The sequence below is a fragment of the Manis javanica genome, chromosome 9 (genome assembly GCF_040802235.1).
Source record: "Manis javanica isolate MJ-LG chromosome 9, MJ_LKY, whole genome shotgun sequence".
In the NCBI taxonomy this organism is placed as follows: domain Eukaryota; kingdom Metazoa; phylum Chordata; class Mammalia; order Pholidota; family Manidae; genus Manis; species Manis javanica.
Genome location: NC_133164.1, coordinates 67,510,348 through 67,521,197, shown reverse-complemented (window position 1 = coordinate 67,521,197; position 10,850 = coordinate 67,510,348). Strand labels below are relative to the sequence as shown.

Below are 10,850 nucleotides of genomic sequence, written 5' to 3'. Positions count from 1 at the left end.
GAAGTCTGCTTCATTATTCCTGGGCCTGGGCGTTAGGTCTGACCCAGGTTTTCCTGGAAAATCCCAGTTGGAAATTACACACGGGAAGTGACCCGCCCACCCCAGATCCCCGGGTCTCCATCAGTGGATCCATGCTCTCTGTGATAAATTTGCGGCTCTAACAAGAGCCTTTCATCAGGCTTCTCTCCAGCCCCGGTTCCCTCTGCTCCCAACCTGCCGAAGTGTGGCAGAGATGCTCACTGCCCCCCTGGAGGGATGCTTTTTCAGAATGTAGAGCTGTTGTGGGGGACGACACCCAGCTGGGAGCCACATTGTGCAGAGCACCTGAGTGGGACCGTGAGCTGGTCCAGCAGGCAGGGTGTCAGTGGGAGTCTGTGGGACAGTCCAGACCTTCCTCCCTTCCTGTAGCCTGTGACTAGGTGCTCCTTGAATCTACAGAGTAAATCGAACTGGGGCCTGAGTCGACACCTGGAGGACATCTTTGAGAGCCCCCAGACCGAGAACATCTGCCTCAGATTTGGCAGGAGTTCAGGGGAACTTTGCTGAAGCCCGGAGTTAGGGGCTGCTAATCAGTCCCACTCAACAGCCCTTGGATTTCACGGGTTCCAAGGTGCTTTCTGTTCCTGCCCCCAGCCGAGCTGTGTCACTCGGCCTGGCCTTGCTGTCCTTGCTCTCTACCTCGGACACCGTTCCCCTTTTTTACCTGACAACCAACCAACATTCAGGTTGTGAGACTTCTTCTGATTTCCCATACACGTGGGAGGCTCATATATATTCTCCAGGCTATTTGCTGCTTTGTCTTTCCTACCCTGGCTGTGCCTTGTACCAGAGCCTCTGTCAAATCACATGGACAGTTATCGACTCGAAAGAATGTAAGCTTTCAGTGCAGACACTGGACCTATGCTGTGTAATCAGAGCACCTAAACCAGTGCTTGGCATATAAGACAGTCTCTCAGTACATGAACTCTGGGTTAGTGTGAGCTGAGGGTGTGTGGCCTCTCAGCTGGCGGTGGGCGTAACAGGTTTGACCTGGACTAGTGGGCCTGAGTCTCTGCAGGTCTGTCCCAGAAGAGCTGTGCTGCTCTTGAAATTGTACAGAAATCGAGGGGAATGCGCAGAGTAAAGGGGGGAGCCCTTACAATTTGTCTTGTTATCCACTGGAGGCTGGAGGAAAATAAAGCCCTCTCATTTTCAGAATGTGCGTTTTCAATGGCTGTGGGCTATATTGAATGTCTGTTTAGCCTAAAAGACTTTGGAAATTTCCATTTCCAAGTTCAACCAGAGACTTTTTAAAGTTCCCTTGCTTCTTGGTAAAATCTGGATATTTTTTTTTGAGAGTTCAAGAAGGGAATAAAAAAGCAAGTTCAGATGAAATGGGAAGTGCCTTAATAGGAATGTTTTATTGTTTCTGCCACGTTTCTACTGTAGCTTACAAAGTGAAAGCTTTATAAATTTTAATAAAAGTCTAATAACAATGGAATCCTAGTGGTCACACGGCATCCTGTCGGCCGTCCTTCCGGTGCCCGGAGGCTGCTCCTCAGCTCTGGGGGCTGCTGACGAGGGCTGTGGTGGAGTAGGAGTAGGGGCTGAGCACGGCAGCGATGGTGTAGTGGCGGCGGCCGGAGTCGTTTGCCGTGAACACCACCTGGGAGAGAACAGAGACAGGACCCATTTCTAATGAGCCCCCGAACGTGAGTCACAGAGACACCACTGGGAGTCCTGTGCCAAATCATTTATTTTTATTTTATGATTTCATGTTCTGGAGCAGTTTGTGCAAAAGGCAGAAATCAAATATGCTAGTGAGTTAAGCTGCTGGAGTCTCATGTTGTCGTTCATTGCTGCCTGGATAATCAGGGCTCTTTTTTTTTTTTTTTGCAAATTCACATTGCAAATCAGGATGGCCCCTGCCTGACTGAGGGAAGTCAGAGAGCCTGTCTCCTTGCTTGCTCTCATTCCCTGTGGCCATTCAGGCTCCCTTCCTAGCTGGGCTCACGGCCCTGCCGGGTATGTCCTGCACCAGTCCCATCGCTTCTACGCCCAGGAAAGGATGTGTTTTCACTTATGAATCTCTAGCATCCAGCAAAATGTTTAACACATCAAAGTTTTTATTTCCAAAATGTTTGTTGAATGAATGTTCAAGGAATGACTGCCCAGCAAGGAGGCTAACATCTAACGAAGAGGACTGGTTTCTAATGGCCAGGGGGACAGGAATCGTCTCAGGTGGTCTCATCAGGTTGAGACCCAGGGCGGGCAGGGCTCCAGGGAGGTTCTAGGGACGGAAGAGAGGCAGATGTCCTCTGGTGGGCACCATCTAAACCCTGCCCCTGCCCCTACCCCTGACCGGGCGCTGTGTCTTGCTGCCTGGCCGAGGAGCAGCCAGAGGCCTGCTCCTTGGTGAATGGGACTCCCTCGGTGATTTGTGGGCCCTGGAAGTCAAACAGGCCCCTCTCGTTCCCCTGGCAACACTGTGTGACAAGTAACCATTGTATGTCATTGATGGACTCATCTATGACTAAGCCAGAGAGACTGGTCCCCTCTCATGCCAAGCTATTTTTGAAGTGATTAGCTGATCTTTAACTCCAACCAACATGTCTGGATTCTATTTCCATGACAATCATCTGTTTTGAATGACTTAAGGAATTCCAGACAAGGAGGAGGCAGGGAGATTGGGCCCATGTATACCTGAGGTTCCTACTGCCACATACGCAGAGGATGGGAGTGTGAGCCAGGGGTTACAAGTGGGGTTTTGCTATTATGATTTTAGCTTGGCTTCTTATAAGAAGAAGTGTCAGGCTACATCCAGCCTGGGCCCTGTTGGCTAATTTTCCTGCTCCTCTCCTTACTAGCCCTGTGACTTTTAGCAAGATATTTAACTTCCCTATGCTTTACTTCTTCATCTATAAAATGGGGATACTAATTAGATCAATGCAATAGGTTGTTTATGAGGGTTAAACAGGTTAAGTAGAAAAACAACAGTGTCTGGTACTTGGTTTATGCTTGATAAATGTTATCTATTGTGTTGCCATTATTATTTTGAATTCACTGTCTCTATATGAATTGCCCAAAATTACTTATCCAAGCCTCTGGGGGCCAGATGTGTTTTGGAATGAAGAATTTTCAGATTTCAGAAAAGTAAAATGATGCATGTACCTTTTGATACATAACCCCCTTAGTGGGTTGTAAGCAAACAAATATTCCACAGCCTGGGTCCTTTTGGCAAACATCCCCGTTACTCCCTTTACCAGCCCTGTGCCATGCGGACACACAGCGGAATGAATGAAGACCATCAAGAGCGCATTACGTAGGTTCAGGCCACGTTACTAAATGAGTTTTCATTAAACCTAGAAAAATACTTGCTTTTTAGCTTTGCACATGTCTGACTGTAGCAATGGGAAGGGAACCGCTCAGGGTCACTACTTCCTTAAGACGTTTCCATGGCACGCGAGTGCAAACAGCTCATTTCCTGGGACTGGAAACAGAGGGAAAAACCTGCTTCCATGCTATGCGCTCACCTCTGCATATTCATGGAATGGGGAAATGCCAAGTGCCTTCCAGTAGGATTTAGTGTCTAGCTCCACTTTGTATATCCCCTCCACAAATTTCTCATCGGTTGTGAGCCCATGGAGTTCTCCTAATTCATTGGTTTTCCTAGAAGGTACAAAAATCCAGATTAAATCAGGCATTAAGGGAATAATGCTGTCACACCATGCGCCCACACATGCACACACGCACACACACACACAGTTTATGTATATGAAAAAAAACTATCTATCTATCTATCTATCTATCTATCTATCTATCTATCTATCTATCTATCTATCTATCTATCTATTTATCTATCATCTATTTATATATATTTCTCAACCAGGTCAAGAAAGGGAAAATTCTAATAACTGTCTGAATTAATGAACAAGACATTTGTAGAAACGTTTCAAAAGCGCGTTGGAGGTTTTTTTTCTTATGAGAATAAGATACAGAGCAAGATAATGTTTCACTTCTAAGAGAGTCATTGCGATTCCTGGCTGGTGTTCGGCTGAATGCCCCTGGAAGCGGCCTGATGGCAGCTCCCATAGCCCCGGGTCTCACTCTTCTCCCCTATGGTGTGAGGGTATCTCTCAGGGGACCCCAAAGCACAAAGAGGAAGCCAGCCATTCCTGACCCTTTCCTCATCTATACACGTGACCTCCTGGGTGACTGCCGACCACAAATACAAGGATTTAACAGGCGACGTTATTTCCATACAAGTACCAGCTCAAGGCTGACGTTGGAAATTGCTCTCCACTAACCACAAAATCTAAGACAGATAAAAATGGAGTTGTTTTTACTGACTCAGACCAACACACTTCAACTTTTCTTCTTTTACAGAAAGAAACTATTGAATTGCCATGTATTGTTGTATGCCCTTCCTCCCTGAGTGCCACAGCCCCAGCCCCACATGGCCTGTCAGGGGCCCTGCATTCCGCGATGCACATGAATCCCAGACAGAGGCCCCGTCAGCGCCACCCTGCAGTCCCTTTCCCTTCATGAATGAATGAACACGAATTGTACGCCTTCCCTAAGTTTCAGCTCGAGTGCTATGCAAGGGCACCAGGGAATCTGTGACGCCCCTGGAATTACAGCTGCATGTGTGTGTGCTTGTGTGTACATGAGTGTGCATGCATGTTGTAAGTGCGTATGTGTGTTTATGTGTATGTGTGTGTGTGACTTTGTAACTGTGTGTGTGTCTGTGTGTATTCGGTGTGTGACTGTATATGTATGTGTGTGAGTGTATGTGAGTGGGTGTATGTGTATGCACTGTGTGGCTGTATGTGTGTGAATGTGTGTGTGACTGTGTATGCGTGTGCATGTATTTGTGTATGCATGTGTGTGACTGTGCATGTGACTGTGTGTATGCATATGTGTGACTGTGTGTATGTGTGTGACTGTGTATGTGCATGTGTGTTTGTGTATGTGTGTGTGTGCATACGTTGTATGTGTGAGACTGTGTATGTATGTGCATGTATATGTGCGCGCCTGCTTATTTCTCAGGGCGCGGAGTCCAGTTTCCACAATGTGAAGTGGTGTGGGGCCCACACTGGCGGCGCACCCCGGGGGCAGAGGCTCCTCTCCCTGCTGCATGCCGTCCTGCCCTCAGGGTCCCCGTGGCCCTGCCTGTTTGCGGCCCACTGGTGACGGGCGTGCCCCTTACCCCGTGGCAAACGGCTCCCAGCTGTGGTCGGCTGCCTGCTGGAACACGCGCACAGCCACTCCGACTGCCGGGCTGCCTCGCACGGCATCCACAGCTTTGACCATCAGTGGACACTTGGACTCACCGGCGCCCTGGGTGTAGAGAGGACCAGGGAAAAGTCAGCAAGGCTGATCAGAGCCAAAGGGTCTCCTGTTCGTGGTGCTGGGAATCAGGACCAAGGCAGGAAGTCTGTGCCTGTCTCGTTTTCAGCAACACAAGCACCACAGTGAATGAGCTTCCCTGCCCTGCACAGCACAGACCTGATTGTTCCCAAAGTCTGGGCAGCTGTAATCCTCTGGGGCCTTGCGTGGTGAACGTTAGCGGAGCAGAGCCCCAGGGGCAGTTGCCACCGAGCAGAGTCCCTGCAAGTACCTGATGTGCAAGAGGGTCACACCGTTTTTCCTGAGAATGTCTCAGTCGGTTGTGGCTGTAGCCCTTCCCTCTTACTTGTCGTCCTAAAATAATGTCAGGCAACTTTATCACCTATTTAATTGTATTAGCTTATTCTTCCAGAACGCTTAAGAATTAGGTACCTGACCTGAATATTGTCTGCCAAGCCTTTCAAAGATGAAACAACAAATACATTTTGATTAGCTAAAGGGAAACAAACTTGGTAAAAGGATGTGTTTCTGAAGAGTTAACCTAAATCACTTCATGAACATTGTATCTTCCTTTTTACCTTCCCGTGGGGCAGTGCTGGGGAGGTGCCAGGCCCGCAGCCCCAGAGCAGCAGGGCCATTGGGGGTACCAACGCCTGAGCCCCCAGCCTGAATGGCTGTTGTCTGACAGCTGCCGGGTACCCTGTCCTAGGAACCAGGCCGGCGAGCATGGCTGGGATTCACTTCTGTATCTAGTGTGCATGGGAGACACACAAAAGGATTTCATGGAATCGAATACTCACCACCAGGCCAGCCTCAGACACAAACACCAGTCCAGCAAGGCAAAGGAGCTGCAGGCCCGCGGAAGCCATCCTGCTGAGAGCTGGGGGCCTCTGGGAGGGCGCCCCAGCCTGGGGCTTTTATGCACACTTGTCCCAAGCCAGGCTGCGGACTCCTGCCAGCGGGATGCCAAACCTGCTGATTCCGATTATTGACTTAGTCAACAAAGGGAGAATAAGTAACCCATACAAATATGAACCTTGCCTAGAGAGATTAGAGCAACGGAACATTAGCTCTATGAAATAATTCTTATTCTTAACAGGTCACTTGACCAGCGAGGTCACCAAAACAAAACAAATCAGACAAACAAAACTAAGTAGAAATTATTCTTAGCTGGATTCTTGGGATCCAGCAACATTCTTGGGATTTTATTTTCCCTCCCTTTCTGATTTTTATCCATGTTTTCCATTTTCTATACATTTTGTCTTTCATTTTAGATGACAGATTCACATCATAGTAATTTATTTCATACTGAATGACACTTAGCTGCACAGGGTTAAATACAGTGCATCTGCATTAGAAAACACCACTGCCCTGATACATGTCCGTGAGTCACCAGGAAGCACCCTTTGCAGGGCTTACATTTTAAAAAGGCTGTTTTAGCCAAACTGAGTTGTTTGGAAGCTTTGCTTAGTTAGCAGTTTCTCAACAATTTTTGTATTCTTCCCAGACAAGGTTCATCTCAACCCAAGGAATGATGACATATTTCAAACTGACATCAAAAAGCCTGAAATTCAGAGGACCATATATTTTTTACCGACCCTTCTGTATTGGCTGTGCAAAAACTAGGCTACCTGGCTGGGTTTTAAATCTCAGTGAGAATCAAAATTTCTGGAAGGAAATGGAGATGACTTTGAAAATCAGAAGCCCCCCTTGACAGCAGATTCTCTTCCTCCTGGCGGCTTACAAGTCTGGGAATTACAGTCATTTGATGACTTACTGATCAAGTACCAACTCCTGTGTGTATATGTGTGCACATATGTGTATGTGGTTTTGTCCATGGATTAATTAAGACATGTTTTCTCCTTACAGAGACAAATATGTAGAAGACATAGAGAAGACAGGCAAAAATTCTGGACAAATCATGTCAAGGGTGAGTCCGGTTTGGAGCATGGAGGGCTGAGGAACATTCCATAGCTGACAAAGTCAGTCTGGAAGAAACAAGATATCATGATGGATAAGAGCTTGCAGGGTGTAGCGGAAAGACCGGAAGGTGTTCCAGCAACCTGGGAATGTGTAGGCGAAGACTTGGGTAGAGTGAGTTGACCACAGGAAAGCAACAGTGAGCAAATCCAGTTGACAGCACAGCTCAGAATGGACTCTGTGTGCCTTGGTGTCTGGCTCCGGAGTAGGCCTGGAAGGAGTGTTGAATTTGGAGCTAGATGGACCAGTCGTCTAATTCCCAGTTCTGCTGCCCAGGTCCTGGGATGACCTTCTCTGAGTTATATTTAATATCTCAGATACTTAGCTTATGCATGTGTAAAACATAAATACCTATGTCTCTACTTCAAAGGACTATGCTAATAACTTTTAATATGAGATGATACAAAAGCCCTTTGGAAATGGTAATTCACTCTCCTGGTATAAAGTATAACACGATTTGGCTCATCATCTCTGCTAGGGAGAAAACCTCTTCTCTAACATCTCTGATATACTGCCATGCAGTTTTCTCCGGACTATTGCCCATTGCTCAGAACTTGGGTGGGGAATCTGTTTTCTGACTATGAATTCTAAACATTTAAAAATTCTCTCATATCCCAAGCAAATCTTCCGTCCATGCATCTTAGCGCTGTTGAAGCCTAGAAATATCTCCTGTAACATCGAGAACCAGCAATCCCAGGCTGCCGCTGGCCCTCGGACGTAGTATATTTGGCCTGTGGAATAGTTCTTGGAAAAATCTGAAATAGTTGCCAAAATTAAAAATTGAGACACATTGTGTAAATACTTGGGTTCCCGGCTCCTCTCGAGAAATTAGGACAGACGGCAGCCTTGGGCCTAGATGCACAACGACAAGCAGGGGGTTCTTGCCCTCAGGCGCCAGACTCCCAGGGCCAGTCTGAGCGGAGGCCGGGAAGCGTGTCCCGCCGCACCGCCAGCCGCCAGCTGCACTTGTGTACCGCAGGCCCTCTTTCCCCCCGTAGGTGCTCCTCCCTGGCTCCTTGGAAGCTTGAGTCTGCGATCGCTCATCTTCGGACAGTCGCTGAAATAGCGAGGGGTGGCCCACGCTCTTTTTGCCAAATAGTCTCGCTTTGAATGAGTCCTCTTCACACACAGTTCCTGGAACCCTGACCACTCAGAACCTCTGCATCTGACATGTTCCCACTGGCCAGCATTTCTCCCCAAAGAGGGTGGTCAGGACACGTGACCGGATGGACTTGGGCCAGACGCGGAGCCTTAGTCCTTGGGAAAGCCCTCCACTGCCCGCGCGTTTGGACTCTGCTCCTGGGGCCGCCCCCTCACCGTGACGTGACCCACTCCGACCTGAAGCCACCATATTGTGTCGCCATATAGTCACCAGCTTATGCTGTATCATTCATGAAGTTTGTTTTTTTCGGCTTCATTAAGGTTTACTTGACAAAGTTGCACGATATGTAAAGTGTGCACTGTGGTGATACGATGTATGTGCACATTGTGAAAAGATTCCAGCCATATAGTTAATCAGCACATCCTTTACCCCACATATTTATGTACGTTGTGGGTGTGTGTGTGCGCGCGCGCAGGTGCGTACGTTTAAGCTCTGCTGATACAGCAAATTTCAGTTACATGGTCAGTGTTAACAACTATAGTCAATTGCTTGCAGTAGATCTTCAGTCCTTACTCATCTCATGACTGAAGGTCTGTACCCTTCAATTCCTCTCCCTGTGTGCCCCAGCCCTGGCAATCACTTTTCTACTCCCTGTTTCTGAGTTTTGCTTTTTTTTAATTCTACACATGAGTGGCATCATGTGGTATTTGTCTTTCTCTCTGGAGCTCATCTCACCCAGCATGATGCCCTCAGGGCCCACCCACGCTGTTGCAGTGACAGGATCTTCTTTCTCATGGCTGAATAATATTCCATTGTATTTATATGGTATGTTTCTATTTATGTGGTATAAATATTTATATTTATTGTTTCTGTATCTTGTCTGTGGGGAATAAGGTTGCAGGGAACATGGGAAAGCAGATATCTGTTTGATGTCCTGTTTTCACTTCCTTTGGCTATTTGCCCAGAAGTAAGATTGCTGGATCAAGTGACGGTTGAAGTTTTAATGTTTTGAGGAACTTCCATCCTGTTCTCCCAGGGGATGCACCAACTTACAGTCCCACCAGCTGTGCACGCCGGCTCCCTTCTCCACATCCTTGCCAACACTTACCTCTTTTCTTTTTGATGAGAGCCATTATAACAGGTGTGAGGTGATAATTCATTGTGATTATCATTTATGAATGGTAACCAAACATGGGAACCCAGCAGACATTTGATCATCTCATCCTATGAGCTCCACCCTGCCTCTCCATCCTATTGACAACATTTGATACTTATTCTTTTATTAGTCCTGTATTAGGGTGCCCTCCAAGCCCTTGGCCACCTTGACTTGTTTGCCTTCTGAACTGTCATTGATCTGGAAATTATTAATAGAGTTTGAATTTAAATAACACAAGAGAAACACTTTGGCAGAGACATGAAGATCAAATGCAGAGAGTGTGAAGTTAAAGCAGGAAAGTTCCAGGAGAAGAAGCTTACAGTGTTTAGGTGAGAGAAGAGCAAGCCTAAGGTAGAGGGGAAAAGCAAAAAAAGGGAGTGGGAAGGCATTCTTGGTCGAAGGCACGGTTGTATGAACACAAGAAACGTCCACTGTCATCTGCCTGAGAGGCAGTTTATGAAGAGAGAGGTTTATATGGATAAGCATATCCATGCAAAGATAAGAGGGTCTGCCTTTCTTTTGTTTATCTGAGTTGTGAAAGCTCTTTTAGGAAGACGTTTACAGGGCATCAGCCTCGAGGGATGCATGGAGGTCACAGGTCACCACATTCCTGGAGTCCTGAGTGGTTGCTGGGGCACCTGTACTCCATGTAATGGTAAAAGGATGTAATGGTAAAAACGGAACCACTCCAAGTCACCTTAGTAGGGATTCTTAACCTGGGGTCTACAAACGGTTGGCATCTGTGGGTAAAATTCAGGGAGGCTGAAACCCATGGGAAAAAATTACATCCTTATGTACACAAATACCTGGCAGCAATTTAGCATTTCCTTATACTGTGCATGTCGATGGCAAAGCACATAGTTATTAGCAGTAGCTGGGAGTTTGTCACCAGTGTAGTTCCTTATGAACCAGCAGCCACAGTAGCCAGAAAACAAAATGTGCATTAGTGAAGCATTCACGCTATCTGTTTATGTCTTTTCTTAGTTATGTGCTGTTTTTCTTCACAGTCTGGCCATCAGGCTATTGCCTAGATGTTTAATTTGGATTAAAAAAAGGCAACTTTGGTGGTGATGCGCCTCCTCCTTCTCCAGAATGTGCGGTGGCTAATGGACAACTTAAGCCTGCTTTTAGTTTAAGGATCTTTTGCCCTCTCCCTTGTAATTGCCAGGTTTATTTATTAATTTTAAAAAATATCATAGATAAACTCTCCTTCACTTACTTGTGGAGGGTGCATGTCAACTGCTAACCAATGACCTACTGACCCTGAAATGCCCACTAATGGTA

At 46.9% G+C, this 10,850-nt stretch overlaps 1 protein-coding gene across 1 annotated transcript; it reads right to left on the bottom strand.

Moving 5' to 3' along the window:
- Window positions 1–1,381: 1,381 nt before the first annotated feature.
- On the bottom strand, window positions 1,382–6,288 carry TTR (transthyretin). Its single transcript, XM_017661751.3, has 4 exons — window positions 6,129–6,288; window positions 5,189–5,319; window positions 3,513–3,648; window positions 1,382–1,645 (listed from the first exon to the last, which is right to left on the bottom strand). The coding sequence occupies exons 1-4, from the start codon at window positions 6,195–6,197 to the stop codon at window positions 1,538–1,540; spliced, it is 444 nt and encodes a 147-aa protein (XP_017517240.1). The 5' UTR covers window positions 6,198–6,288; the 3' UTR covers window positions 1,382–1,537.
- Between the last annotated feature and the right edge of the window lie 4,562 nt (window positions 6,289–10,850).